This window comes from Antedon mediterranea, chromosome 9, assembly GCF_964355755.1.
Source record: "Antedon mediterranea chromosome 9, ecAntMedi1.1, whole genome shotgun sequence".
Taxonomy (NCBI): domain Eukaryota; kingdom Metazoa; phylum Echinodermata; class Crinoidea; order Comatulida; family Antedonidae; genus Antedon; species Antedon mediterranea.
Window position 1 is genome coordinate 23,672,507 of NC_092678.1, and position 26,958 is coordinate 23,699,464.

General features: G+C 30.8%; 1 protein-coding gene across 7 annotated transcripts in view; it reads right to left on the reverse strand.

Annotated features, from left to right (window-relative positions):
* Window positions 1-26,919, reverse strand: part of LOC140059347 (ELKS/Rab6-interacting/CAST family member 1-like) — a 50,038-nt gene extending 23,119 nt beyond the window's left edge. For 2 of the 7 annotated variants that reach the window (XM_072105230.1, XM_072105231.1), the window contains exons 1-16: window positions 26,032-26,919; window positions 19,975-20,364; window positions 18,295-18,411; window positions 17,048-17,203; window positions 15,905-16,072; window positions 15,326-15,493; window positions 13,924-13,986; window positions 12,236-12,514; window positions 10,221-10,361; window positions 9,534-9,554; window positions 7,545-7,723; window positions 7,369-7,383; window positions 6,350-6,485; window positions 5,880-6,011; window positions 3,831-3,991; window positions 282-426 (exon numbers count right to left, since the gene is read on the reverse strand). In XM_072105230.1, the coding sequence (XP_071961331.1) occupies window positions 282-426; window positions 3,831-3,991; window positions 5,880-6,011; window positions 6,350-6,485; window positions 7,369-7,383; window positions 7,545-7,723; window positions 9,534-9,554; window positions 10,221-10,361; window positions 12,236-12,514; window positions 13,924-13,986; window positions 15,326-15,493; window positions 15,905-16,072; window positions 17,048-17,203; window positions 18,295-18,411; window positions 19,975-20,364; window positions 26,032-26,736 (2,976 nt within the window). In that variant the 5' untranslated portion in view covers window positions 26,737-26,919. The remainder of the gene's footprint in view (window positions 1-281; window positions 427-3,830; window positions 3,992-5,879; window positions 6,012-6,349; window positions 6,486-7,368; window positions 7,384-7,544; window positions 7,724-9,533; window positions 9,555-10,220; window positions 10,362-12,235; window positions 12,515-13,923; window positions 13,987-15,325; window positions 15,494-15,904; window positions 16,073-17,047; window positions 17,204-18,294; window positions 18,412-19,974; window positions 20,365-26,031) is intronic. The other 5 variants (XM_072105236.1, XM_072105234.1, XM_072105233.1 and 2 more) reach the window with 5 other exon arrangements.
* Between the last annotated feature and the right edge of the window lie 39 nt (window positions 26,920-26,958).

Consider the following 26,958-nt stretch of genomic DNA (forward strand, 5'->3'; position numbering starts at 1 on the left):
CTTATTTTTTCGTGTGGATAATATTCGATATTTTTCGAATAATATTAAGTTTGTGAATTGTGCTAGAAATCAGAACAAAAAGTGTTGTAAGTCAATCCATCAAAATGGAGGTTGTAGTATATATACTATTAAGCATTGAGAATAAAAGGGGAGGGAGGCTGGTAAAAAAAGATATAAAATGGGGTTGAATGAAAGAGAGCCTTACAACTTTGGAGAATGTGGCCGCACTGGATGTGAGGCGAGAGGGAGAAAAAGTGAAGTGAAATGAGATGTCAGTTTACCTCTTCCTTCAACTGCTTCACGAGTGCTTCCTTCTCCCAACTGAGTTTACGGATGTCTTCCGCCACCTTTGGATTCTTCTTGTGCATTTCAAGAAATGCCATATTGGTGTCTTTCTCAGCAATGGCAGCAGAGAGCGCCTCCTGTCTGAAAAAAAAAAAACCAAATGAAACCATTTTTTTATTTTTATATAACCACCATAATCTTATAATCATTTTAAGTGCAGACATGAACTTTCATCTCCCTTTTAAGGGACCACCAAAAGGCATTCATCTGTTATGACAATTCATTCATTCTAATTCCCCTAATCTATATAACTGCCTCTCATACTTCTTTTTTCTGAAGAATTTTATTTGAAATAAAATTGAATTAATATAATAATGTTTACTTTAATACAGCGCAAAATGCAGGGTGCCCTAAGAGATGAAAATCAACAGAAAATGTTATTAAAAGAGCAAAAGATTAATAAAGAAAGTGCAAATTAAAAAGGTGGGATTTGAGGATTCGTTTGAATGTGGTGAGCGATTCGGCATTCCTGAGTTTGGAAGGACGTTCCAAAGAACAACAGTTTACCAGGCGCGTTGTCCATAATATTTATGGGACAATGTTGTACATTATAACCATAGCATCAATACTTTAATGAGACTTATAAGATGAATGTATGTTTAAAAGTTTTGTAGCATTGGAATGTTTTGATTGATCCCCTACAGTACTGCAATTATAATTAAGATAAATGAACGTTAAAAAATGAAACAATTTATGACATTGTCGCAAAAGGGTTCCTATGTTCTATGTCCTACTTCAAGCTTTGTAATACAATACACTTGTATTGAAAGTTCTCATGAACCTTACTTGAATGTTCTTTACTATTCTATCATTAACATTATCCATCATTCTCAGGGAATTTAAATGAGCATTCCTTGGACAAAAAACGTTTGACAAATTATTACTGCAATTCATTTTTATGTATCAAAGTAATTTCTCATGCTGCTATAATTGTTTGTTGATGTAAGCTGAAAATTAAAAAGTTTTTTTTTTTTAAATTTCAATTATAAGCAACAGGTAAATCACAAGTTTTAGACAGATTTATTTAAATCAAGTGGGAGAACAAAAAATAAATCTATTCTTCCTTAAGCTCTGTCTATCAAACTTTATGTGATAAATATTGTGATGTGCCCATATATGGACATGAAGATTTCATATCACTAACATATTCAAGAATATCACTACCATATTTGGGTACATCACACTTGTAAAACTAGAAGAGCTTAGGCAAGCCAGTAAAATCTTCCATGTTTGTAGAAAATCTGATTTTATGCTTATCTTTCAATGCGGTTTGGACCTTGCTACAAGTTTCTGAATTGAAATTTCCCATTTACATATGCCATTGCCCTCCTATCTGGATATTAGCTAGCATTTTAGAGCATTATTTTATCCAAGCCAAATTCAACAATAAATTAAGTCTTCAAGACTAAAGCTCTGTCTACACTATCAAACTATAAGCACATCAGATGTTGTTGTCACATTAAGCTTGATAGTGTAGACAGAGCTTTAGACATTTATGCATGATGACATGTCAGAGAAATCAATCTATTGTTTAATTTCAGATAATAAAGTGGTGTTATTTTTGTAAATTAAAACCATATTTTAAATCCAACTAAAACTACACCAGGGACTCATTAACTCTATGGCCTATGAAATAGCACATTTTCATTTTTTTTACTTTTAGTAAAATTGACAACTTTTGATGATAAAATAAAGCACGTGTTTTGATAGGTCTGATCCTGTATAATCCTAAAGGAAGTATCCTTTCTAAATTGATTTCCTTACGGATTATGTTTAATGACAGATTTATTGATTTTAATAATTTCTGTCTGCAGTTCATTCATTGAATAATAAAATGATTCTACTTGTGTTTGTCAAAAATATTAATACAGTAATTCTAATGTTGCTTTAGTATGTCTTCATTTTGTTCATTCTTTATGTTTCCATTCACTGTGTTCATTCTTTATGTTTCCATTCACTTTGTTCATTCTTTATGTTTCCATTCACTGTGTTCATACTTTATGTATTCATGGTTTTCGTTTTCTCAATGTGTTTATTCTTTGTGTTCATTTACTGTTTTCATGTTTGATGTGTTCATTCACAATGTTAATTTTTTCTGTGTTCATTCACTGTGTTCATGTTTTCTGTGTTCATTGTTACTGTGTTCATTCAATGTGTTCATTTTTTCTGTATTTATTTTTACTATGTTCATTCAATCTGTTCATTTTTACTGTGTTCAATTTTTTCTGTGTTCATCCTTTCTGTGTTTCTATTCAACAGTAAGGGGACAGCAGCAATATTGCTCTAATATTGCTCCATAATGCAGTTACTGTTGCATTGCAATCAACTGTAAGTTTGGCAGTGAATTCAACTCTTAAGCTTAAAATAACTACATTAATAAAACTACCTACAGTAAAACAATGCTGCTTAGGTAATATGTAGTAGATGGTTCTAATAAAAAAGGGATTTAGAGTCAACTGTCAACTTTGTACATATGGGATTTAAGGCCATGAGTTCAGTACAGTCATACTTTTGAACATTGTTTTTATAGCATTCACTTTTAGTTGGTACAAGAATTCTTATTGGCGACTTTTAATATTCATGACAGTGACACGGCATGCGGCTATGTGTCTATAAAAGTAAGAAGATAATTATGTGCAACCTCCCACATGAGCATGCGTAGACTAATCTGTTTATTTGGAAACAATGGAAAGTTGCTATCAATACAAAGTAATGTAAAAACAAAGTAAGTGAAGCTTGTGAAAGGTATTGAATATTAAGAATCTTTATAAAAACATGTCCTGTATGTTTGATAAACATTTGCCAATATACATTTAATATTTGAATGAAATGATTCACAAATCTCAAATATCAATAAAAGAGGGTAGAAAGGGGTGCATTTATTTTGAATATCTCTGAGATGTAAAGCATACGCTATAGGCAATGTGGAAATGACATAGATTGAAATTTCCTGTATCTGAAATGTTCCAAATATATTTTAATATTTGCCCTTGGAACTTTCTTTTAGAAAATATTTAAATTAGATGGCCTTGCAAGTTGCACCCCTTATCTCCCTGAGGACATCATATTCGTGTCAAACTAAAATTAAATTTTAACATGAAAGGGGACAATAATAAAATCAATTGGAAATGTCAATGTTTAATTTAAAAGAAATTTAAATTAGAAATTACAAAACATGTTTTTGAAGTACACATTTTACAAGTACACTGAAACAGGGGGAAACTTTATGAGAGTCTGGGACAAATAAACTAAAATTTATTGGGTGTGGGTATATAAAAAATAGGCTAGATCATCTTGTGAGACTCTTAAACAAGTTATGTCTCAATGGTGCTGCAACAATGGTATTCAAGTCATTGTTTGACCAATACTTGTCAAATTTACTTATACAGATCTACGCGTTTCATTGATTAATTATTATCACTTCTTTTTATAAGAATAAATTAAGCTTTGGACTTATCATCCTACAAGTACCACCTTGTACTTACTTAATATCCATTATTTCTTTAACTTGCTTCTTTCGTTCAGACATCAACGCTGCTAACCGAATGTCTTTATCACGCATGTGGCCCCTTGTCATATGCAACTCATTATCGACATTTGATAACTGTTTACGTGATTTTTCTAATTCTTTTATGTAACCATCAACCTACAGAACAACAAAAAGGACATGAATGAACCCATTTTAACTTCTTATTTTACTAATCGTATACATTTTGTCCAGGACTAATAACAATAATATTTATTTGGCATATCAAGCACTACCTTGACAGGAGCAAGCAATATGAGCGAGCGAGTGGCCGAGCGAGTGAGTGGCCGAGCGGTTAAGACAGTGGAACCGTAATTACGTAGCCATAACATCGGCAAGGGTTCGAGGCTCACTCGCTCCATGGTTCTGGTGGTAGAACGAGTCTTCTCGGATAAGGACTATAAACCGTACACATAGCTCATGTACATCTTTCGAGACGAGTAGGGGGTTACCCCGGTGTACTAGTCCACACAAACACAGCCACTGTCGCACACAGCCACTGTGCAAATTGGGACTGGACCGTTTTAGAGGTGTTTACCACCTGTTGGTCCAGATCCTTCACTAACTGAGTTAGTGAGAAGTCGAATAAAAAAAAAAAAAAAATATGCATAGGCCTAAAAGCGCAATATAATCTGTTTCTAATTAATTACTTTCTGTTATCACCATGTACATAATTGATGTTAAACTTAAGGTTTCTAAAATCTTTTACAAAATTTTATCTTATCTTATAGATGCACACTGCCATTAAATTTTTGGTTTCTTTTGATGGAGGTAATCTATACTAGATGACCACTCCACTATCCCTATATATTCACTACCAGAAGCCTCAACTGAAATCATAATTCAAATTTGTTTTTAACCTGTTTTGATGAGATTAATTCTAATTATTATTTCCGATATCAAAAAAGTAGATTTTTTTTTTATTAGAATCTGGCAAGATCATACATCAAACTGATTTGATCACAGGAAAAGGACTGCTGACAGGGCTAAGGACATCGTCAATAAATGTTAATATTTTAACTTAAATTGACATGCTACTGTTAAATTTCTTTACGATTTCTTTAGATTTTTAAATTTAAAAATTGGAGCAGGAAATAAATGAATGATAGAGGCTTAAAAATGTACACTGAGGCAAAAGTCAGGGCTAATATATGACTTAGGTTGATATAATGATGTACATGGAGGCCTTACAAGGCAGGGCTGATATAATATGACTTTAAAGGCTGATATAATGATGTACAGTACATGGAGGCCTTAAAAGTCAGGCAGGAAATGTATGGGTGACAGAGAACCAAATATGCACAGAGACCTTAAAGTCAGGGCCAGGAAATGAACGATACAAAAATGTTTAATAAAAATCAAATTAATTAATAGCGTTTGGAAGATTTGAGAGACAAACAGAATTATTTGGCACGAGTATCGATTGCTACTTTAGAAATATGTTGTAAAGTATGTGCCGGATGTTACCGCATGATTGAAAGATGTGTACAGTCATCGCGAAAACATTTGTCAAGCAGAAACGGCTGTTGACAGTACGCTTTGTGCCCACGTCTACGTTATCGCAGACAGATCAAAAGAATCATTGTGTATGAAAAGTTTTCAGGGATAAACTTTGATCATAAAACAAATCAACATTTCTGACAAATATATTTCCATATAAAGAATTGACAAGAATTTATGAAAACCATTTTCAAATAAGTAATTTAGGATCTCTATCATAAAAAACTCCTGGTTTCCGGAGACCACATTTCATCATTTTCTTGAAACGTTATACATATGATTATTTTTATTGTGATTTGGTGAATAAATGTATTTTACGTGTACTTTATGTGACAAAAAATGTGATGTGCCCATATATGGACATGATGATTATCACTACCATATTTGGGCACATCACACTTTTTTTGGACAGGTTGATTTTGAATGAGTTTTCTGCCATCATGGTTGACTGTAGAATACTTCACACACATGTCCGCACATAGCTTGTACCGAATGATTTTCTTTTTACCTGTTTTTCTAAATGCCTAATATTATACTGTTGCTGTTCTATCATTATTTCTCTATCAGCTGTAATGTGAACACTCTCCTTCAATGCTTCTTCCAATTCTTCTATTCTGTCCTCTTTATGTCGCATCAATTGCTAACAAAAAGAAAAAAAATATAAAAGTATATTATAAATCATCCTTTTCTGCAGTGTAAAGGCCCATTTATACTCATTGACGATAAGTAGATATTAACAAGGCCGTAGAAGGCATGAGGCAGACTAGGCTCTTGTCTGAAATTTTCAATTTTTTACCACCCACCCCAATTCCCAAGCACAGATCTTCATACATTATATTGATAATTATATTTAAAGCATCTTTGCCTCGTCTGTTTTTAACCTCTCTCTACGGCCTTGATTAAGATGCATTTTTCCTACAGAAAACAAACAAAACTATAGGATAAACATTTATGTCGTTGATGAAGGTAATATTTTACCTGTAATTCTTGCGAGTCACTCGTAAGTTCTCCCTCGCGCTTGTTTGCTGCTTCCAATAACTGCGCATTCTTCTTCCTCTGCATTTGTTGTTCTCGTTTCATTGCGTTGAATTTACGATTTAAATCTTTCAATTGCCTGAAAGATTATTATCATTCATATGAACATTTTTGATAAAGACAATGTTGTTATGTCAGCTACCACATTGTGGAAGGGAGGTGGAATTCCCCACATAAAGCGGAATTCCCCACACAAAGTGGAATTCCCCACACAAAATGTACTTTCCCTTGGCAATGCACAACATTAGTAGTTGTAGGAAATCACTACTGAAAGGGGTGCCATACAAACACAAAACTACCATTGATAATAAAAATGAATCTTAAAAACTCAAAGGAATATAAACCGGGAACAATGGAAGCCATCGGGAATCATCTACTGTATTATTAGGAATAAATTAAATGAAGTATATATTGTTTTTTTTATTGAATATACTAATTGTAAATCTGTATTTCAAATAATAAGCTACACAGTTAAAACTGAAATCACAACTAATGTATACTATATGGCACAATAGACATATCAAATACAAACTACAACAATTTAAAAAAAGAAATAATAATATATAACTTTCATTAAAAAGACAAATATATAATATAGATATACTTGATACTAAACAAAGAAAATATAAATACAAAAGAATAAATAAAATTACATTAATATTAGACTAACGACTGGAATTAGGCTAGGAGTTGGCAATTATAATACGCTATTAAAGTTCAAAGGTCCTGGATCTTTCATGACAAACTAAATTGTTTATTAAAACGTTGCTATTTATTGAAAACAAAATAATAATAATACGTCATACTACCACAATAAAACAATATGATGTACAAATATTCACAAAGCTGAAATACAATGGTTGCACATTATACTGTGTAAAATAAAAGTGATTACTGCAAGGATGGGAAGAAGACATTGTTACTGCATATGTAAGGATGGGAAGAAGACACATCATACTCACCCTGAGGATTCACTGCTGCTTTGTATGAGAAGAAGATGTTCCAGAAGAGTAGAAAATTGAATATATTGTATTAATACAAAAGAATAAGTCCTGAAAACATGTCTGTTGACAACTGATGGAGATTAAGATAACAAAAAATGATAATGATGTCATTATCAACACCCTTGATTACTTACAAATCTAATTCTGATATTCTAACGTCTTTTCCGTTTTTCTCCGATTCCAAATCTTTAATGACCGTTAGCAGTCGGTCAACCTCTGCTTTCGTTTTCTTTAACTCTTCCTTGTGGTTTGCAATTTGATTCTCATAAACATGAACCTTCTGTCGGTCATCATGATCTCTACTACTTTTAATCTACAATAAAGAAAAATAATGCAAAATTACAAAAGAACAAAACATTTTTACTTCAGAAACAAAAACACAAAAAAACGATGTCAACTGGGAGTGTTAGACAACTTGGCTAAATCATGGATACATGTTACACAAATGTGAAGACGCGAATATTTGTGAGCATCTTTACATTTTGTGGGTTCAACAGGCCATGCACTATGTTTATGTGTGGGATAGACTCTGGTATCTCCATCCTATCTGGTATTCAATGAGTGAGTTTTTTCAGAGGGTACAGTATTATTTGTTTTGAAATAACTAAAATAATAATTTATCTTTTGCATTTTTCGTCATAAACCAATAAGTAGATATGACTGGAATTATATGCATCCAGCTTTTTATACAAACATTATTAGTAATATTTTGTTTTTTTGTTAATTTATCTGAACTAACATAAACAAGTAAAAAACAATAATCAAACAAATAAAACATAACATGAACTGTATAAACAACCATCATATTTCTCAATTTAAAATTATTACTTCAACAAAAACGATATAAAATATTAAAACAACAATGATATTTAAAAAGTATATTAATAAAAAATACTGACACATAAAAACATAATCAAGAGGCTTATTCAAATTTAAAAACTTTTAAATTATAATAAATAATTATAAACTAACATTTATTTGAATAACATAAATAGACAATCTTTTCCCAACTTCCAAAATGACGTTTGTATTCTTAAAGATCGAACACAAACTTTCATATTACAAAGCTATAGTACAATGACCATCATACCACAAACTCTTTCATGTGCAATTTAAGCTGCAACTTGTGTACATTTCAGAAGTATTAAAAGCCAGGCAGCATATTATAGAGGGCGTTTGTTAAGTAGCGTTTGTTATTTGACAACTTACCCGGTGAAGTCTACGCAATTTCTGATTTGGAATTGGTAAAATTGAGAAGAAGGTATAAAAGTTTAAACTAAAATGATGAAAATTACTTTACTAAATTGCTAAACTTGTTTACAAAAATAATACTGATAATTTAATGAATGGACTGTTCAAAAGTAAAGGAGTTAGTTGTCACTGCTTTGAAAACCATTTGTTGTTAATGTTTGGTACAATTAATAAAAATAAAATTACAGATTAACCCTTAAAAAAAAACTAATAAAAGACCAATGAAAAGCTGACATCTGTAACATTTCAACGCAAAAATAATCAAAAAGTGTAAAATGTTGTTTTACAAGGAAGACATGCAATAAAAGTGAAATTATTCTTAAGTAACAATTAAAAGATAACTTTTTTAGATACTAAATTTATCTTTTGATTAGATATGAAAAAATATTGGGAGTCACTGTGTACATAGAAATGATTAGTTTTAGGGGAAATTTAACCACATTTTTTGTAAACAATTTTAAGGTAGGAAAACTAGAAGAATAGATAAAATATAATTTGCCAATGTTTTATAGTAAATAACAATTTAAAACAAATCGTGTATAAATATAATAAATTACATAATAGTATTGAAATATGTAATTGCGTAGGTGTGCACAATATCATTGCATGCATTTAAAGAAATTATAATGCTTAAATTCCATTTATATTATATTTAAGAGGATAGTACAACATTTAAACTGTAATAAGTGAAGTTTTAAAAAAAGTTATAGAAAAAAATCATGATTTGAAATATATGTATGGAACACTGTAAAGAAACATATCAACATGAATAAAGACGACAATTAGTGAGTGATAAACAAAATATGGTTTTTGAAGAAAAGATGATCAAATTAAAAATACCAAATTTGATTATTATAACTGATATATCTTACCACTTGTAATGTCCCCTCCAGCTAGTGTAAAAGTTTAAGATTTGTTTAATTTCATGATTCATAATTTGAATAATTAATCTGCTTGTGTTATAAATTTTATATTTGTTGAGTGATTTATTGAGTGCTTCTCATTGCATTGTACAAACTTTATGTCATGCTTCCCTCCTAAAGGGCATTTTGATGTCCTGTAGTCACTTTTACTACTCGCACTACTCTCATCTATAATGTAGCATTTCCATGCATCTACCCATGACAGTATACCATCTATTCTATCTATCCACAACAGGGCTATTAAACGAAGGTAGCCCTCTACTCAACTTGAAACATACTGTACTTTCAAGTGTACACATGTAGCAGGTATACATTTGACATTTGACATTATACAGCACATTGGTCACTACAGTATTCTGTGTGTTGCCTGTTACTTATTTTTATAATAATCAGTGGTGCCTTTGACTCTATTGAGACATAAAGGTCAATAATAGTGTGATTACAACATAGAGGGCAGTAAACAAGTAAAAATAGAGGAGATCTACATCTTCTGAATAAATATACAATTTATTTGTTAGAAGTAAAGTGGGCCATGCCTGCCATGCTCTTTGCTCAAATTTGTTTACAATTGTTAAATAGTACGTACTATTGCACGCCATGTGAACGATTTCGAAAAATGAGTTTTGACTTAAGTACCTTTTCAAGTTCACTTTCAAGCTGCACAAGTTCCTCTGTTTTCTGTGCTAAGTTAATTTCCAGAGTTGTGATTTTAGATTCTTTTTTTAAACTTGTTGATACCATTGTTGAAGCGTGCTCTTTCATGTCCATCAAGTTGGCCTAAAAGAAAAGGAGAAAATAGAAAAGAAAATTCATATGTCTATTGTTATATTGATTGAAGAAAAGTGTGCCAAAAGTGTATGTTTAATAAATTATTATTATTGCTATATTAACTTAGTACTTAGTATTGTTTTTGGGTGTTTTTTTGAAGTTTAAGAAAATGATTAGAGACAGATCCAATTAATTTGGCCAGTCACATGATGTGGTTGTTGATTTTGTCAAATGTTGTTAAATTATTGTCTTTGTACAGTACTGTAGTGTTACATAATTAAAGGTTTTATTTTTCAAGTTCTTTTGAAAAATAAGATAATTCTTGAATATTGTAGTCAATAGCACTAATAACTGTGCTAGCTACCAGGCAAATCTAAAAAAAAAACCTGACAGTTAAAAACAATAATTAATCACAACAAAACTGATGAAAAATTAATTTCTATTCCTGTCTTGACGACATTACTTGCATAGAGCAGGTGAGTGGCTATTGTGGTTCATTTGACGTCAAATGGATTGAAGAAGAAACACTTAATTGTTTACGGTGTGTGAATTGATTAGCTATAGGCCGACAGGTGTACGTATTGCGTATAAAACTTGTTAAATGTGTTGTGAAAGAAGATAGATTCTCTTGTATTAAATTCACAGATTTCTCATATTCTATTCTACCAGACATGTTAATATGTAAACAATCTAAAGCTCTGTCTACATTTTCAAACTTTATGTGACAAAAAATGTGATGTGCCTATATATGGACAGGATGATGTCATGTAACTACCATACGATACGATATGATAAAACTTTATTGTCACAACGGCAAAAATATACAATTATGAGATATGGTTCCTTTAGGTACACTTTAGTTAGTAAGAATATAACATAAATATTTGGGCATATCACTACCATATTTGGGCACATCACAATTTTTTGGTCAAACTAGTTTGATATTGTAGACAAGGCTTTACAATGCTACAACTACTACAGTAACATTTTTCATGATGATGTCATATAACTACCATATTTGGGTATATCGCTACCAAACTAGAATCCGTTCCCATTGAGAATGTAGGTTTACTCTCTTTTTTTAACCATAATAAAATACTATTTTTCTGTATATTTATTGTTGTTTTCTGTATATATTTATTATTGATCAGAAAATTATAATTAAATTGATTTTAAATTTATACACAATGTACATTTGCTGAAAAATGCAATGAGTTATAATCTGTTCTGTTTAATTAGTTTGATGTTATTCTAACCAAATAAATAAATCAATGATTTTCTACTTAACACGAATGTACACAGGTTACATCGCTTATTGATAGTATGCTCCAAAATAAACAATTGAATTGGAGCGTGACGCCAATGACCATATTCAGTAATATTAATGATCTTGCAAGCTGGTGATTACGACTTGTATGGAAATAGCTATATAGGGATTTAATGTTACTTGTAATGTAGTTTTACAATAAAAATCCATAAATAGTAACAGTAAGTGTAGTATTACTATACTTAATGCTGTCTAACTATAATCTAATGCTATTAAAATAGGTAATGTAATACATTATTGAGATGTCTATTATCCTCATGTTTACAAAATGAAAATATTCTAATTTTTAGTATAAGGGACTTTTTACCTCTGTCAGAATGGCGAGAGGTTATGTGGTCGATCACGTGTGTATGTGTGTTTGTTTCTTTGTTATTTAGCAGAATTACTTAAAAAGTAATGTCCGATTTTTTAAAGGATGGTTCATAGCTGAAAGGGAACATTCAATTTTCATATGCCTTGGTCAAATATAAAGCTGAACACAGCAATGGACAGTTTCACCATAGGGATACACCTTTTACACAAAATGAAAGTTGTTCCTGTTTTACCATAAACTTACATCTTTGTCTGATAACGCTCGATTAAGTGAATCAACCTTTGACTTCAATTCTTTCACCTGCTTCTGATATTTAACAGTTTCATCCGATCTATTCGTATCTTCCTTCGTTTTCTGATCTTTCAGTCGTGCAATCATTCGTTCTTTCTCTGCCAACGCTTCTTCCAGACTTGTGACGGCGCTGTCCGTTGATGTCTGGTCCGCTTGTACCGCACTCAGTTTCGCTTTAATTCCGTTATTCTCAGTTTCTTTCTCACTTAGCTGTTCTGTCAAATTATCAATCTGAAAAAAATGAAAATAGCAAAATATTTGTCTAAATATTAAATTAGACATTTTTCTGAATAAGAAATGAAATCTTTACAGAAACCAATAACAGACTCTGTCATCACAAAGCAATACAAAACAAGATATTAAAGTATTAAAGATTATTATTAAGTAGAAGCAATAGTAAACCTTGGTTCCTACTAGGACGCAACGCAACAAATAAATTGACCAATCACAGGGGATAGTTCAGACGATCCGTCACCTGTGATTGGTCAAATTACTTTGCGTTCTAGTGCGAAACCAAGCTATATACATATAGAAATACAGAAGTATAGAAATACAAGAAGATTTAGATTAAAATAAGAAACTGGTTACTTCAAATAAAGACACAAAAGATCTACTAGATATTACAGAAAATGTTGATTTCTCAGGTTGATTTTGCTGTCTTTATCTGCAGTATAGGGAGATTTCAACTTGCAATGACCTCTGATCTATTAACATTGATTCATTGTGCACATTTGAAAGCATTGGGACAGGCTTCCTTATGTGATTCCTCAACAGTTTTAGCGAATCAGATTCTAGATCCAAGCGACAACCAATGATAATATCAAGGAGGTCCTCTGCGTCGTTACAAATCAAAAACTCCCAATTGTTTTTTAAAAACTTTTTTAGTAGAGCATTCTTAATTTTTAATATCTTCCAAACAAATGTATTTTAGTAATAAATCTGCCTTATGTGAAAAACATACAAGATGCATTATAAAGAATAAAAATAAATATAACTGAAACTAGATAGAATAAAAATTCAGTTAAACCGGGCATTAGGAAATAGTTGGATGGACGTATGGAGTTTTTCTTATACCATTCTAAATAGGGAATATTTCAATGCCCAGAAAATGTAGCATGACTTTGATGAATGTGCAAAGCTTAAGGCAAACCAGTTGTTACATTATATATCAGAATTATAATTAAAATATATGTTAGAAATTCAGCAGCGTAACCGAATGTAACTTGAATATTATGATGATGGTAGCGTTTAACATGGGTGCAGTTGTTGTGGGTTGCTTGCCGTAACCACAAATATATATTGTCATTTACAAAATTGCAGATAAAAGAGGAAACTGAGGTGGCTGCCTTTTGACATTTGGAAATTATTTAATTTCAAGAACGTTGGAATTTCAATTCTGCAATAAAATGCAATATTTAGTTAATAACAAAAAAACAACAAAACATTAGATGGTCGGAACATTCATTGATGCAGTTATTACAAAAAAAAAAAACATTCAAAACGGAAGAATAAACAAAAATATTCAGAAAACTTAAATCTATTAAGAATCTCAAGCAATAAGAGAATACTGAGGTATAAGGTTTAATAATAAACATAGCAGTTTCACTAGACAAACAACGAGATAGTAGGTCAAAGGTCACCTTGATCTGTAAGAACTCTAGTTTTCCATCTTTGAGTTCCAATGCATTCGTGTAGTCGGCTAGCTATTGGGGTTGAATATAGAGGTCAAAGGTTAAATGGTATGGTTTAGTTGTTTTTCATTTATTAATTATTGTATAATGTACACATTAAGTTGGGAAACATTAATGTGGCTTAAATTATGTATTAGGAAAATGTTTGTAGCGAGATATTAACAGTTTAAATATTTCAATAATTTGGAATAATGATGAAAATTAATATTAAAATGTGCGTGTATATTTTTTATTAATTAATGGTAACACATAAAATGTGAAAAACAAAGTAAACATAGACAAGGTACTCAGAACACAGAAACAGAAAAAAATGTTTTAAAAACAAGAAAAAAATCATTTATAGAAATATTTTTTTCTGTTTTAATTTAAAAAAAAACCAATAATTGAGATTATATAAATGTTTTGATAACTCATGCATATTAATGTCACACATAATTGATAATGCATAATAATAGATAAATAATATATATTTTGAATATGATGAATTATAAAATGAATATATTATCAAAGTTTAAATGATTAGCATAGTGTATAATAGACACACAGTATTTAGTGGATATTCTGCATTCTTCAAAAGTTATGCAATAAAAACAAATAGTTGTTGTTGATGCAGTGTTGCTGACCTGGGAGGACGTGGAATTTTACACCTGACTGTTAAAATAATAATTATCAATGTTAATTTTTTTAAACAATATTATATGTTGACAATGTTGCCAGAAATTCTTATTATTTGATAAGCAGTGTTTTTTTTTTCTTGGGCAGGTATAGGCAGTATTATAAAAACAAATTTCTAAAAATAAAAATTTGCTGATTGAAACATTTGATGGTTAATAAATATGTTTTCGATGGAAGATAAGTGCGTTTTTGTTTTTAAATTGCTCATGTGAAAAGATAAAAAATACAGTAGTACAAAGAAACTGTTGTACTTAACAGAGAAATGGTGTCGTTTTTGTAAAGCAAATTGTGTGTGAACATTAAAGTATTTTAAAATTTAAAAAGTTTCACTCCAGTTAGAATAAACAATTACAAATTTGTTAGTCTGAGTACTCAAACTTGAGTGATCAGTTCCATTAATCTGAGACTTAATTTATAATAGATTATAGAGGATGGTGGTATTTTATGGGGACATGCTATAAAAAGGCAAATAGTACATAGCAGGCATAAATAATGTCATTCATGTATAAAATCCAAGCAAACTTGTAGTCATATCCCGGAGTAAAGGGAAAGGTATGGTGGAAAGTGGGGTGGGTTTGGGAGGGCAAGGAATTTATAATACAGTTGAAATGATATAAAAATGATAATTTGATAAATTTCAAGGCTATAATATTATCATGTAAGATGCGTAACTAACCTTGCGTTGAAGTACGTTTGCTTTCCTGTCCTTGATGTCCACCATCTCACGTAACTCGGCGACTTCACTCGAATGTTTGTTCTTACTTGTTGACATATTGGACAATTGATCGTTCTTCTGTTGTATTAAAGACTCCTTTTCTTCAAGACGTCCTCGTAAAGCTTCGATCTATCACAAAAGAGAAATACTAATCCAGTAAAAAATATGGGGAAATAACATGTTTCTTGCACTGGTCATACATACAACATTTCATCTCCCCTTAAGCTTGGTTCCCACTAGGACACGGACATGGGACTGCAGACTCTTGTAGTTATAGTAATCTTACTTACTTTAGCAGTCCTTGACCAATGCATCTCAGTTAAATTTTACATTATGGTTCGTTGGTCAAATAAATAAAATGACACATTGTAAACCATGATACAAGCGAATGACCTATTGCCTAATGACCTATGACCTATTGCCTAATTGCATCCTAGGGTTCTTTCAGTTTCAGTTACTAAATCTCAGTCTTCAGCCAATACAAACCTAAGAGCTAAATACATTGCTGCAGTAGTTAGCAACGTTACTGCAGTAACTTACATCTGCCTGCATAATGACTATACGTTGCTCTTTTGCTGACAGAGATTCCTTAAGTAGTTGGATGTGTGCTTGACTGTCTTGATCTTGGTGGTTTAGCGTATCAAGTCGTGTCTGCAGTCCCTGGATCTCAGAATCTTTCTTTGTCATCTCAACCTTCATTTTATCCACCTTCATGAAAAAACAAATTTAAATGTAATTTATTAAAATCCAAAGGCAAATTACTGAAAAACTGACAATGCTGTGGGTATATCAGTGGCTGGATCTCAATGGAGATACAACAACAAAGCGAAAAGCTAAATCAAAACGATAAAGTAAAACAGCCAGAAAAGTTAGCAGAGCTTTTGGGCAACACTAGCCCTTCATCAGTGAAGTGAAATATATTGTTTGAAGGTTTAAATTAAATTGAGTTTAAAACAATTTATAAGCTTTGGTAATCATTCATAAATAAACTATTTGTTAAACTATTGATTTTTGTGAAAAGAGTTCTCAACTCTATCGTGTAGACTTCTATATCTCTAGAATTTGGAAATTGTTATTATTCCTGGTAGTTTATGGTCTGTTTTTTTTCATTAAAGTAGAAAAAGAAATAAATTCTATTTCGAAATTGAAAGTACATATGTCTAAGTTCAAAGGGTTAATAAAACAAAAGTTCTAATTTGGAATTCAAATGAAATTTATCGAAAGATGTGTACTGATTAATTAAACCTTAACGGGAACTCTATCTAGAAGCGATGCCCAAAGGTAAAGAGGTTGACAAAAACTGTAACTGTTTACTTAGAGATTTGACCAGTTGATATTTAAGGTGAGATTACAACAACCAATATCGCAATGCATTACTGAGTAAACCAAATGCACAGCTAAATTGAAGATAACTGTTTTGTCTTTCTTAAGGTCATTTGGATGTCATTTAATTAAGAATGAGAAAAAGTTAATTTAAATATTATTGTTGAGGAGAAAGTCACTATGGTAAGATGGCATATTGTTATCCTCACGACGTTAATTTTTGCTTGTATATTATATTTTATGTTTTTCAACCCTGTTAATGTTGACGTTTGGTCACCGTATGGTGACGGTAAATAAAATAAAAACAATATATAAAAAATAAATGCATAGAATAGCATTTACTTCAGCTATGTCAATTACCTTAATCTTAAAATGCCTGGCTTGACCTTTGAACTCATCAGCCTCCCGGGAATAGTTACCAGAATCATCAGAGCTTAGATTGTGGTTCGCACGATAACGACTTATCTCTTCTTCTTGATCCCGCAACCTCTGTTCCAGAATGGCTATCTTATTGTCCTGCATACAATAAAAATAATGAAATAATGGCGCTGGAATTGTGGACTTATGGCGCCAAAACTAAGCTACGAAAAGGAGATCATTTAATGTATTATCCATTAGAAAAGAAAATAGGTAAGATTACTTAGTCATAATCATATGTTAACTGAATGATTTAAGGAACATTTTGTAGGTAGAATACTAAAATATTTTAGAACATATATTTGTTATATTAAAGTATGTACATACATTTAAAGTGTTAGTAGAATACATTAAAAAAAGGAATGTGAAATGTTTTGGAAAAAAAAACCGAAGGTTATTTATTTTATTTATAATTATAATACAGTAAATAATATCTAAAAAAAATTATATCACTAAGAATGGCAGTTATATCAACATTACAAAAACTTAAATGCAACATCAAAGAAAAAAACTTCTAAAGGAAAACATGAAGAACTTAAAAATAAGGAAAGTACTAAAAAGGAAAATGCAATATATTTATAAATTATGAAATATTAATATTATAGCAAAGAAATGTCAGAAATAATTTACAAAAGTAAAAATTATTTTATAAAAGAAATTAAATCAGCTTTTATAAATAATTTATCCACTTTCGGATATTAAATTTATCTCAACTACAAAGAAAGGACACGTTTCATGCATTTCATGGTTTGATTAAAGTTAAAAGTTAAAAGTCATTCACATTTGTAAGCCTTGATTATTACAGTACGTCCTTTAAACCTAGATACTCTTTCATTTATCATCAACAAAATAAAATGCTGTAAATGTGCAGGGACAGAAAATAATTTTACATTTCACTAATATAAACAATGATTAATCTGTAATCTTTAACATATAATATAAGATTCAAGAAATTTTATCGGTTCACTTGAAAAATAAAATTTTTTATTTTGCTTGGCATAATTAAGAAAAATACAGTACTGTACATTAAATTGTACAAATGCTATCTAATGGTAAAAAAAAGGCCACTGATAAAATAATGATAATAGGGGCAGTTCAAGCTTAGAGTTAGATTTACCGCTACCGCGGGTAGAACTCAACTAAACCTTGGAGTATATATTAAGCTTCAACGGCGCCCCCTTATACTGTACCTTCATTTCAACAACCGCCTTCAGAGCCAAGCCACGAGACGAATCCGAATCTGAATGTATAGCAGATCCCAACTGACGCTCAAGGCGGTCAGTGCGGTTTGTATTCCTTCTCAGATCCTGATGTATCGACGAGGCAGCATTAACAAAGAGCGGGTACTAGTGTTAATTTTTAAATACCAATTTACATTACTTTATATTTTCCTAAAGTCCTATTTTAGAGGCCAGCAGGGGAGGTGGTATTTATACTGTAGGACTAACTAACATAACAAGCCTACTGTAGCTCATACCGATACATTTACAGTAATATTACCAATTTACATTACTTTGCCCCCTCTTTTAAAAACTAGCAGGGGAGAGGCAGTATTTATAGAACTACAAAAGCCTACTTTAGGTAGCTTCTACTGATACCATTTAGTTTGCACGCCTAGCCCTTTTTGCTAAAGTGCACTTTTCAAACTGAAGACTAACAAGAGTTTTAGCCTAGCACATTTTGCCCATTTTAGTGGAAAAAAGAAAATCCAAAATTGTTTCGGATCGCTCTTTTTTGTGGTTTGATTCCTAATTTACACATTTTAGCATAATATTCCAAATTCATCAGTTTAAGTTTACACATCATTACTTTACTTAGTTAAGTGTTTTTGTATGCAAATCATATGCAAATCATATGCAAATCATATGCAGAGTTAGAAATGCTGTAAAACATTGCAATAATTATGTTTGAATACTAATCAAATTGCACACTACTTTAAATACAACCATCAATAATGTAAACAGACTGTACTCAATATTGGTACTTTCTATAATGTAATTTCTATATCTACTGATTAATTTCTATATTTTGTGTTTAGAAATGATCATCAAAATCGGTCTATAAACATTGACGATTTCATTAAAATTCTAACAATCATCAATAAATAAAAAAAATAAAATTTTGCGTACAGTATTAATAGGGAATTAATGAGCATTTTAATTGGTGATGACACTGACTTCACGCTGTGAAGATTTGATCACATGATGAGATGGAAGCCATGTTGTGTCCAAAATACAATAATTAGCACTAGGACACTTTCACAGGGATTAGTAAAACTAATAACGCATTCAGTGGTTCATTAACGGGTGCTGTTAGAAATTGGAAAATGTACTTCTCGAATCGTTGAATGGTAATTTATGTCGGCAATTTAAAATTGCAAATGACTCATGGATAGAAGTGTCGTGTTTGAATTCAGAAAGAATTTAACTCGGACCTACAATTTTTGTTCTTGTATTTCGTGTATCTAGCAGGCTATAAACTATATAGGTCACTATTAATTTAAAATCCGCTGTTGAAAACAACTGACAAAATTTATTTAAACTGAAATAATTAATGATGTGTTATAAAAAAAATGTGGGCGGTATAGTACAGTAGTTACCTAAAACGTCTATGTTTAAACCATTATAATGTACTCCTTTCAGACTAGACATAATTAAGTTCATTAGAAGATCTTACTCTTAACTAAAGCTCTGTCTACAGTATTAAACAAAATGTAATGTGCCCATATATGGACATGATGATGTCATATCACTACCATCTTTGGTCATCATATCACTGCAATATTTGGCCACATCAAACTTTTTTTGTCAAATTAGTTTCATAGTATAAACAGAGCTTAACTTTAGTTTCATAGTTACTCTTATACTTACATCATTAAGACTAGAAATCTCAGCTTCTTTTTGTTCTAGAGTGCCGGTAACTTGTATCACTTTAGTTTCTGCTTCAAGAAGCCTGGTTCTAAGATGGTCCATCTCTTCATGGTTAGCCTCAATACCTTTGACAGCTAACCCTTTACTTTGTAACATTTCTAACAGCTTCTTAATGCTTTCGTCGCGTGACGCAAGCGTTTGTTTTTGCGTATCTATTCTAATTTCCATCTCCTCAAGCGTTTTACGCAAAAGGAAGAGTTCTTTTGATTGCCTTTCTTTTTCTAAACGTAACGATTCGAGTTCTTGTCGCTGCGCCGGGTTTAGAACTTGCGAGGCAGACTGCTGTTTCTGTAGCTCTTCTTGGAGCTGTTGAATAGATCTTGAAAGTTGCTAAAAAAACAATTATTTATTTATTTAAATTCAAGATTATTTGGTGCAAAAAGAGTTTGTTAGACAAAACTATGTCTCTCAGTCAAATTCAACAAACATTTATTTGATAAAATGCCATACAAACAATATAGAGCATAAAATAAGGACCAACCTAGAAGTAAACTTGTCTCAGTTGGCCCTTTAACATGGTTACATAAAATAATAACAAGTGAGAATAATGAACTTGAAGCATCAGTAATAATATATAATAAAAATGAAATGTTTAATATTTAAGGAGGTTGTTGTTGTTTGGACAACCCAGATTTGTTAGTGCGAGGAGTTTGTTTGTGGAAAACAATATTCCATCATTTTATGAATATTTGAGGATTTCGACTTACCGATTTCTTACAAGAATAAGGAAAATCGAAAACAGAATGTTAATTTGTATATATAAATATTTGTTGATGGATTCAAACATGTACTACAAATGGAGAGAGGCATTATATACCAATAGATAAAAGTTTTGGTCCTCTCTCCTTCATCTTTTTTGGTTTTTTTTGTTTGTAATGTATTATACCATATGAACAATTGTCTGAAATAAAAGTTGAATTTAATTGAATTAGGTAAAAGATATTTGCAGTGTTATAAAAAAAAGAAGATGGAAAGCAAAACTGTTTTAGGTTGCTGTTATAAATAATATAGTTAGCTAAGCTAATCAGGTAGAAGATTATCATTTCAAGAGACTATTAATTATAATTTGGAATGCTGGCAAATGGTATTGTGGGTGGTGTATTCTTTTGTGTATTGTATTATTGTTTTTTGTATTCTGCTCAGTGAAAACAGAAAATCACCTAGTATAAGTTTGAAAAAAAATTAAATATATTGAGCTTCTTATGATAGGTGCTAGAAAAGAATTAGGCTAAGTTACCCAATAGACACATGCTTAGAATGCATTTAGTTCTATCAGCATCACACAATCACTTTAAAACAAGAAACGCTTGAAATCAGGACAACCTAGAATATTTACATTAACAAGCAATCAGAGACGACGTCGTAATCCCTGATTCAACCTAAAGCACTTTTCAAAATGGTTTACTAATTGAAGAAAATAAATTTGATATAGGGACATAAGTGTAAGCTGTGCATTCCAACACTGTGGAACCCATCAAGGAGTTGGATATCGCCTCATTCAACCCTAACAACACCTCGTCTAAAATTGAATTAATCTTGAACTTTAGAAGGTAGTGCAATTGGTGAATTGAATATTGATAAAATCAAAACTATATATCATAAATAGATTATACCCCCAGTATTGTCATTTTTCTCAGTAATTTGCCTTTAAATTTATTAATTATTTATTATAATATATAATTAACAATAATATGAAAGCAATTTTTCACTGATGAATGAATGAATAAAAGGTCTATCAAGATCCAAAATAATTGTAATATAAAAAAAAATAAAAACAAAATAATACAATATACTTTCTAATATTTGATATAGTCTTCTATTCTACTAGATTAAAATATATATTTGTAGAAAATATATTTATTGAGTTAGACCAGAAGAATCCAATGATCATAATAATAATCACCTATTACCATGGAAATAGCATTGATTTTGTAAATTTTAATTAAATATAGTTTATAACATGAATCAGTATAAATCTTATCTACAACAACAATTTTTGCTCAATGAATGTGTTTACTGTACATATACAGTATATTTTCTAATCTAACTTAACTAACTAACAGTACAACTTAATTTTTAAAATGTAATAATCAATGGTATAAAATATTAATAGTGAATCATGGACCAATCTATTGTTGTTATAGGGGTGTAGAAGTACTTGTGCACTACTGATGAAATATTTTCTAATCTAACTTTACTAGGACAGTACAATTTTAATTAGAAAATGTATCTAATCAATGGTATAAAATATTAATAGTGATTCATATGGACCAATCCATTGTTGTTATAGGGGTGTAGAAGTATAAACATTTTAAATCTATATCTGGAGACTAACAGTATCATGTTCACATGCTCTTGAGTTAGCACTTAAAGGAAGGCTTAAAGTGGAAGAAGATCCTACTATAAAGTGCCTATTTTAATCAGAGACTGATAGAAAATCTGGTCGTTAGAAAGGTATAGGTAATACAGTACTAATAATAACAACAGCATACTTTGTAATGTACAATATGTTTGACAGATGAGATTGCATCACATTATAAATCTAGGATTACTATACTATTACTATAATGCTCAGGGTTTAAGTATTAGGAATCATGTCAAATTGTGTTTTCAGTTACTGCAGTAATTTTTTGTTTACTGCAATACAATGATTTTAGTTTTCTCGAATGTATGTATTGTATTTGTTGATAACTGTTGAAAACAAAATAAAAGACGAGATTGAAACTACACAAACAAGTCATTAATTTAAGTAAATTAATAATATTACAAGTTTCTGTTTTCTATACGATATGGTTTCGTAAAGTCATGCTAGAATCATGATTTAGTTAAAAAAAAAAATGTCCAGGCATTTAAATATGAAGTACATTTAGCATGTGAATTTTTAAATAATTTAACATACTTCAAATTAAAGTTGAATGCTACCACTTATTACGAATGCATAGTGCTGCTGAGTATGCCAGGTTTCCGAATGATTAACTCTTTATGTTTCATTCCCTATTGATCGGTTAACTACATCAACAGATACAGTATGTATGGAAGGCTCAACTCTTAATTTCTTTTTTATATACTGTAGTAGCTGACTGGGCTTATTATTATTACTAGTTGGATGAAGATGATGGACACCAAACCATATTGCTAGCCACAAACAAAAATGTTTTCAGTTTTGTATGCAAGTACATTAATAAATATTGTAATAAGCATTAGGTTTTATGTTTTGAGCTTAGATAGAATGCAAGCATACAGGTACTCTTATACTTTTAACCAAGCATTATTTTAAACAGGTTTTAAAAAAACTGTTGAGCTTGGTACGCAAGAAATATTATACTTCAATCAAGCATTTATTTTATGTTTTAAGGTTGGTAGGTATGTAACATTCCTAAATGTTACATTTAATATAGTATTATAACATTTTAATGTTTTATTCTTGATACTGTATATGCTGCTGCAGTAACTGAGTTATTATTAAACTGTACATGTTTATTCAATCGAACATTAGAACATGTGTGTTTTGAGTTTGGTATGCCATACTTAAGTTGTCTTAAGCATAACATATTTATGGCCATTATCATCATTATGCATCCTATTTTTAAATAAGCTATTTGACCATGAGATATGATGATGTATTCTGCCAATGAAAAAATGCTAATTGTCATTAAAATAGGAAACTACTGTACACAGTAAAGTCTGGACTATGCAGTAATTAAACAATCATATTGAAAATAGAAATTAAGCAAAAGAAAATAATTAAACTACAATGGAGCAGTTGTCATCAAGAAATGTTGCTAACGAGGGCTACATTAATTAGCTCTTATATCATTACATTTTGTATTGGATATTATAATAGTAAAAATAATTCTTTAATTTGTTATTATCCCAACATTTTAATGGAACCATTTGTTTTTTAATATTGAAATTTACCCTGTACTGTATAAACATAAAAGTAGTCTAGGATTTAATACTAAATTGACTTGCCTATATTCTGTAAAATCATGGAGTAACAACATAAGTTGCTCCATGCTGAAATTAAAGTCGATGTACAAGAGGAAAACAGTGATGATAACATAGACTAAAGACTGTGCTACATGATCAATTCAATTATTAATCGGCCTACTTCAAAATTATATGGCAGCCTCTCGTAAGCCTCAAGGTCATGTATCATGTGATAAGAATGGAATCTTCCAAGTGAACTTAGGAATGTGTCTTTATTTAATCAATTTCAATCAGGCTACATCAAAATGATGGCATGCAGTGATTTGTGTGTTGTATGATGTATGTACAGTAAAAGTATAGTACACCACCCACTGTATGTTGGTATCATCTGTCATGTCACAAACATAGAAATCTTATTAAAATGTATTTATTTATTTTTTACTGCCATAGGAATCAGGATACAGTGGAAATATTATCATTGGAGATATACAGTTATCTCATAATACATTATTCCAATCGATTAATAATGTCAATCCTATAAATTCCCTTTTTTATATAGAAATAAAATAATTAAATATCTTTTCCAATATAAAATTCCCCAGGTGATCTAGTGTGTTAAAATTAAGAAAAAAATTGCAAATTTTGACTCGGCCAAACAGCCATAAGTAAAACTAAAGCAATTCCTGGAAGATTTAAGAAGGAATTTTCTGTTAAAAGTTTGACATATTATTCAATCTGAAGAAATAAGATTTCTCAGAATGTGTTGAAGTCAAATAAAGTAGATTTTCAAATAGTATTGATGTGTGATGAGACTGATTAAACATTGATTTAGTGAGGTCTGATTTTGCACAATAATTACATTACTAATAGAAGCTCAAATTAAATATGATCATCGCCATGGAAGCTGAGTAACCACTCAGGGTCAATTTCATCTCCTTGACATCATCTCTCATTAGACTAATCATAATTAGATACAAATTTAATCTGTTGGTTAAAACATGATAACAATTTAATAAAGAATTCCATACGTGTTTATTGGCTTTAAAAAAAATTATTAATTCTCTAAATAAAAATTTTGGAAATTCAAATGATTTTTCTTCTTCTTTCTTTTTTATTTTGAATATTTGTTTATGAAACGGTATGAATGCTGCATTCAATTCAGATGACTGCATTGATAATGTATGTACCATGTTATATTCATTGACAAATATTACTTTCATTAAATGACAACGAAAGCATAATATATATTTTTTTATCGACTATTTTCCTGACTTTAAATTGAATTACCAACACTAGAAAAACAGAATACAGAGTGAAACTGCCTTATAAATGACTAGTGTAGTAGTGTTTTGGTCTCCACCACACAAATCACATGGGATGAAATAAGACCTAACAATCAGGTGACAAAACCATATCAAGCTTGAAATTGAATGGTTTTTGTAATTAAAATAATGCACAATTGATGATGTAACCTCAGCAAAATGAACAATACAGTAGTTTTTTATTTCATAGTGGTTTAGGATCATGGCAGTGATGAATTTTCTTTGTATGAGTAATAATTAATAATAGGAAGAATATCATTAATTAAAAATACATATAATGTACTATAATTAAAGGAATTACAGAACCACTATGCAAAACAGCTATTATGACTAGAGATCAGTTGTTATGGCAATGTCTTTTTTTTTTTTATTCTTTATATCAAACCAACAGTGTAAAACACCAATAACAGGTTGAAAATAAAACTAAACTATAAAATATGAGCCAATATAAATATATACAAATGAAAAAGAAAATTTAAATAATTTCATTTTGTATTAGTGTATTCATGGAGTATTGTTGTTTATGTATTGAATTAGAACAATAAATGTACTATACTATAATTAAAGAACCACTATGCATGCAAACCAGCTTTTCAGATTACACTTCAGATGTTGTATGGCAATGTTTTTTTGTATTTTAGTTAATACTATTGTTGTTTATGTATTAAATTAGAACAATAAATAATAAACAAACAGATAAACAATATTAAGAACAATAGACGAATAAAAACAAAATACTACAAACCTGCTTCTCATCGACAGAGGTGCAACATTGTTCCTTAAGCGTAACAAGTTTATTACTTTCGTCTTTACGCAACGCCCTCTCTTTTTTCAATTCCGGACTCCAAAATGTCTTAATACTGTTCATACTAGAACTTAATTTAGCTTCTTTAGTCTCTAAATCTTGTTTGAGGATACCATTTTCACGCTGCATCTCTCGCAACTGCGCTTGCAGATCCAACAACATTGAATCGCGCACTTGCCGCAGCTCTTCTCCCGGAGGATAAAACGCCATGTTGGTTGGAATTTCCTGACCCTGTTCAATTATTGGCGAAACAAATCCTTGACTCGAACCAAAACTACTTGAGCGACTATTTGACGGAGAGTTTTTAGGGGACATAGAATTTGAACGACCACTCGAGTTTGGAGATGCTCGACCACCTCCTATTAAATTACTAGGCACGGCACTCACTATTCCTTCCGCAATATACACAGGTCCAGCATTATAAGCAGCATTTAAAGATTGAATATTTTCCATAGGCAAAGATGAACCTAAATCTGTTCTATGCACTTGGCTTCTTGATGTGCGTGGAGGAGAAGGAGATGATGAAGATGATGCTCCTCCACCGCCGGAAGCAGAAACTGAATTTACCTGATGTTGTGCCTCACTGACACCAGCCAACGATTGCTTTACTTTCGAGTTTCTAGGCGAGTGCCGTGGACTATGCATTTGTGGATATTAATATACTCAATCAAACAGACTTATTTGCAAGACAATAGATAATCACTATTACTTTGTAATCTATTTATGCTTGTCTTTCATTGTTAAAAGACCTGTCTGTTACCTGAAGCAGAAAACCGTGAAATTTATCGACGAAAAGGACCTCATAAGCCAATCCCTGAAAAATGGACGGTGATGATGGCCTTATTTTCCAGACGGTAAACAAATACC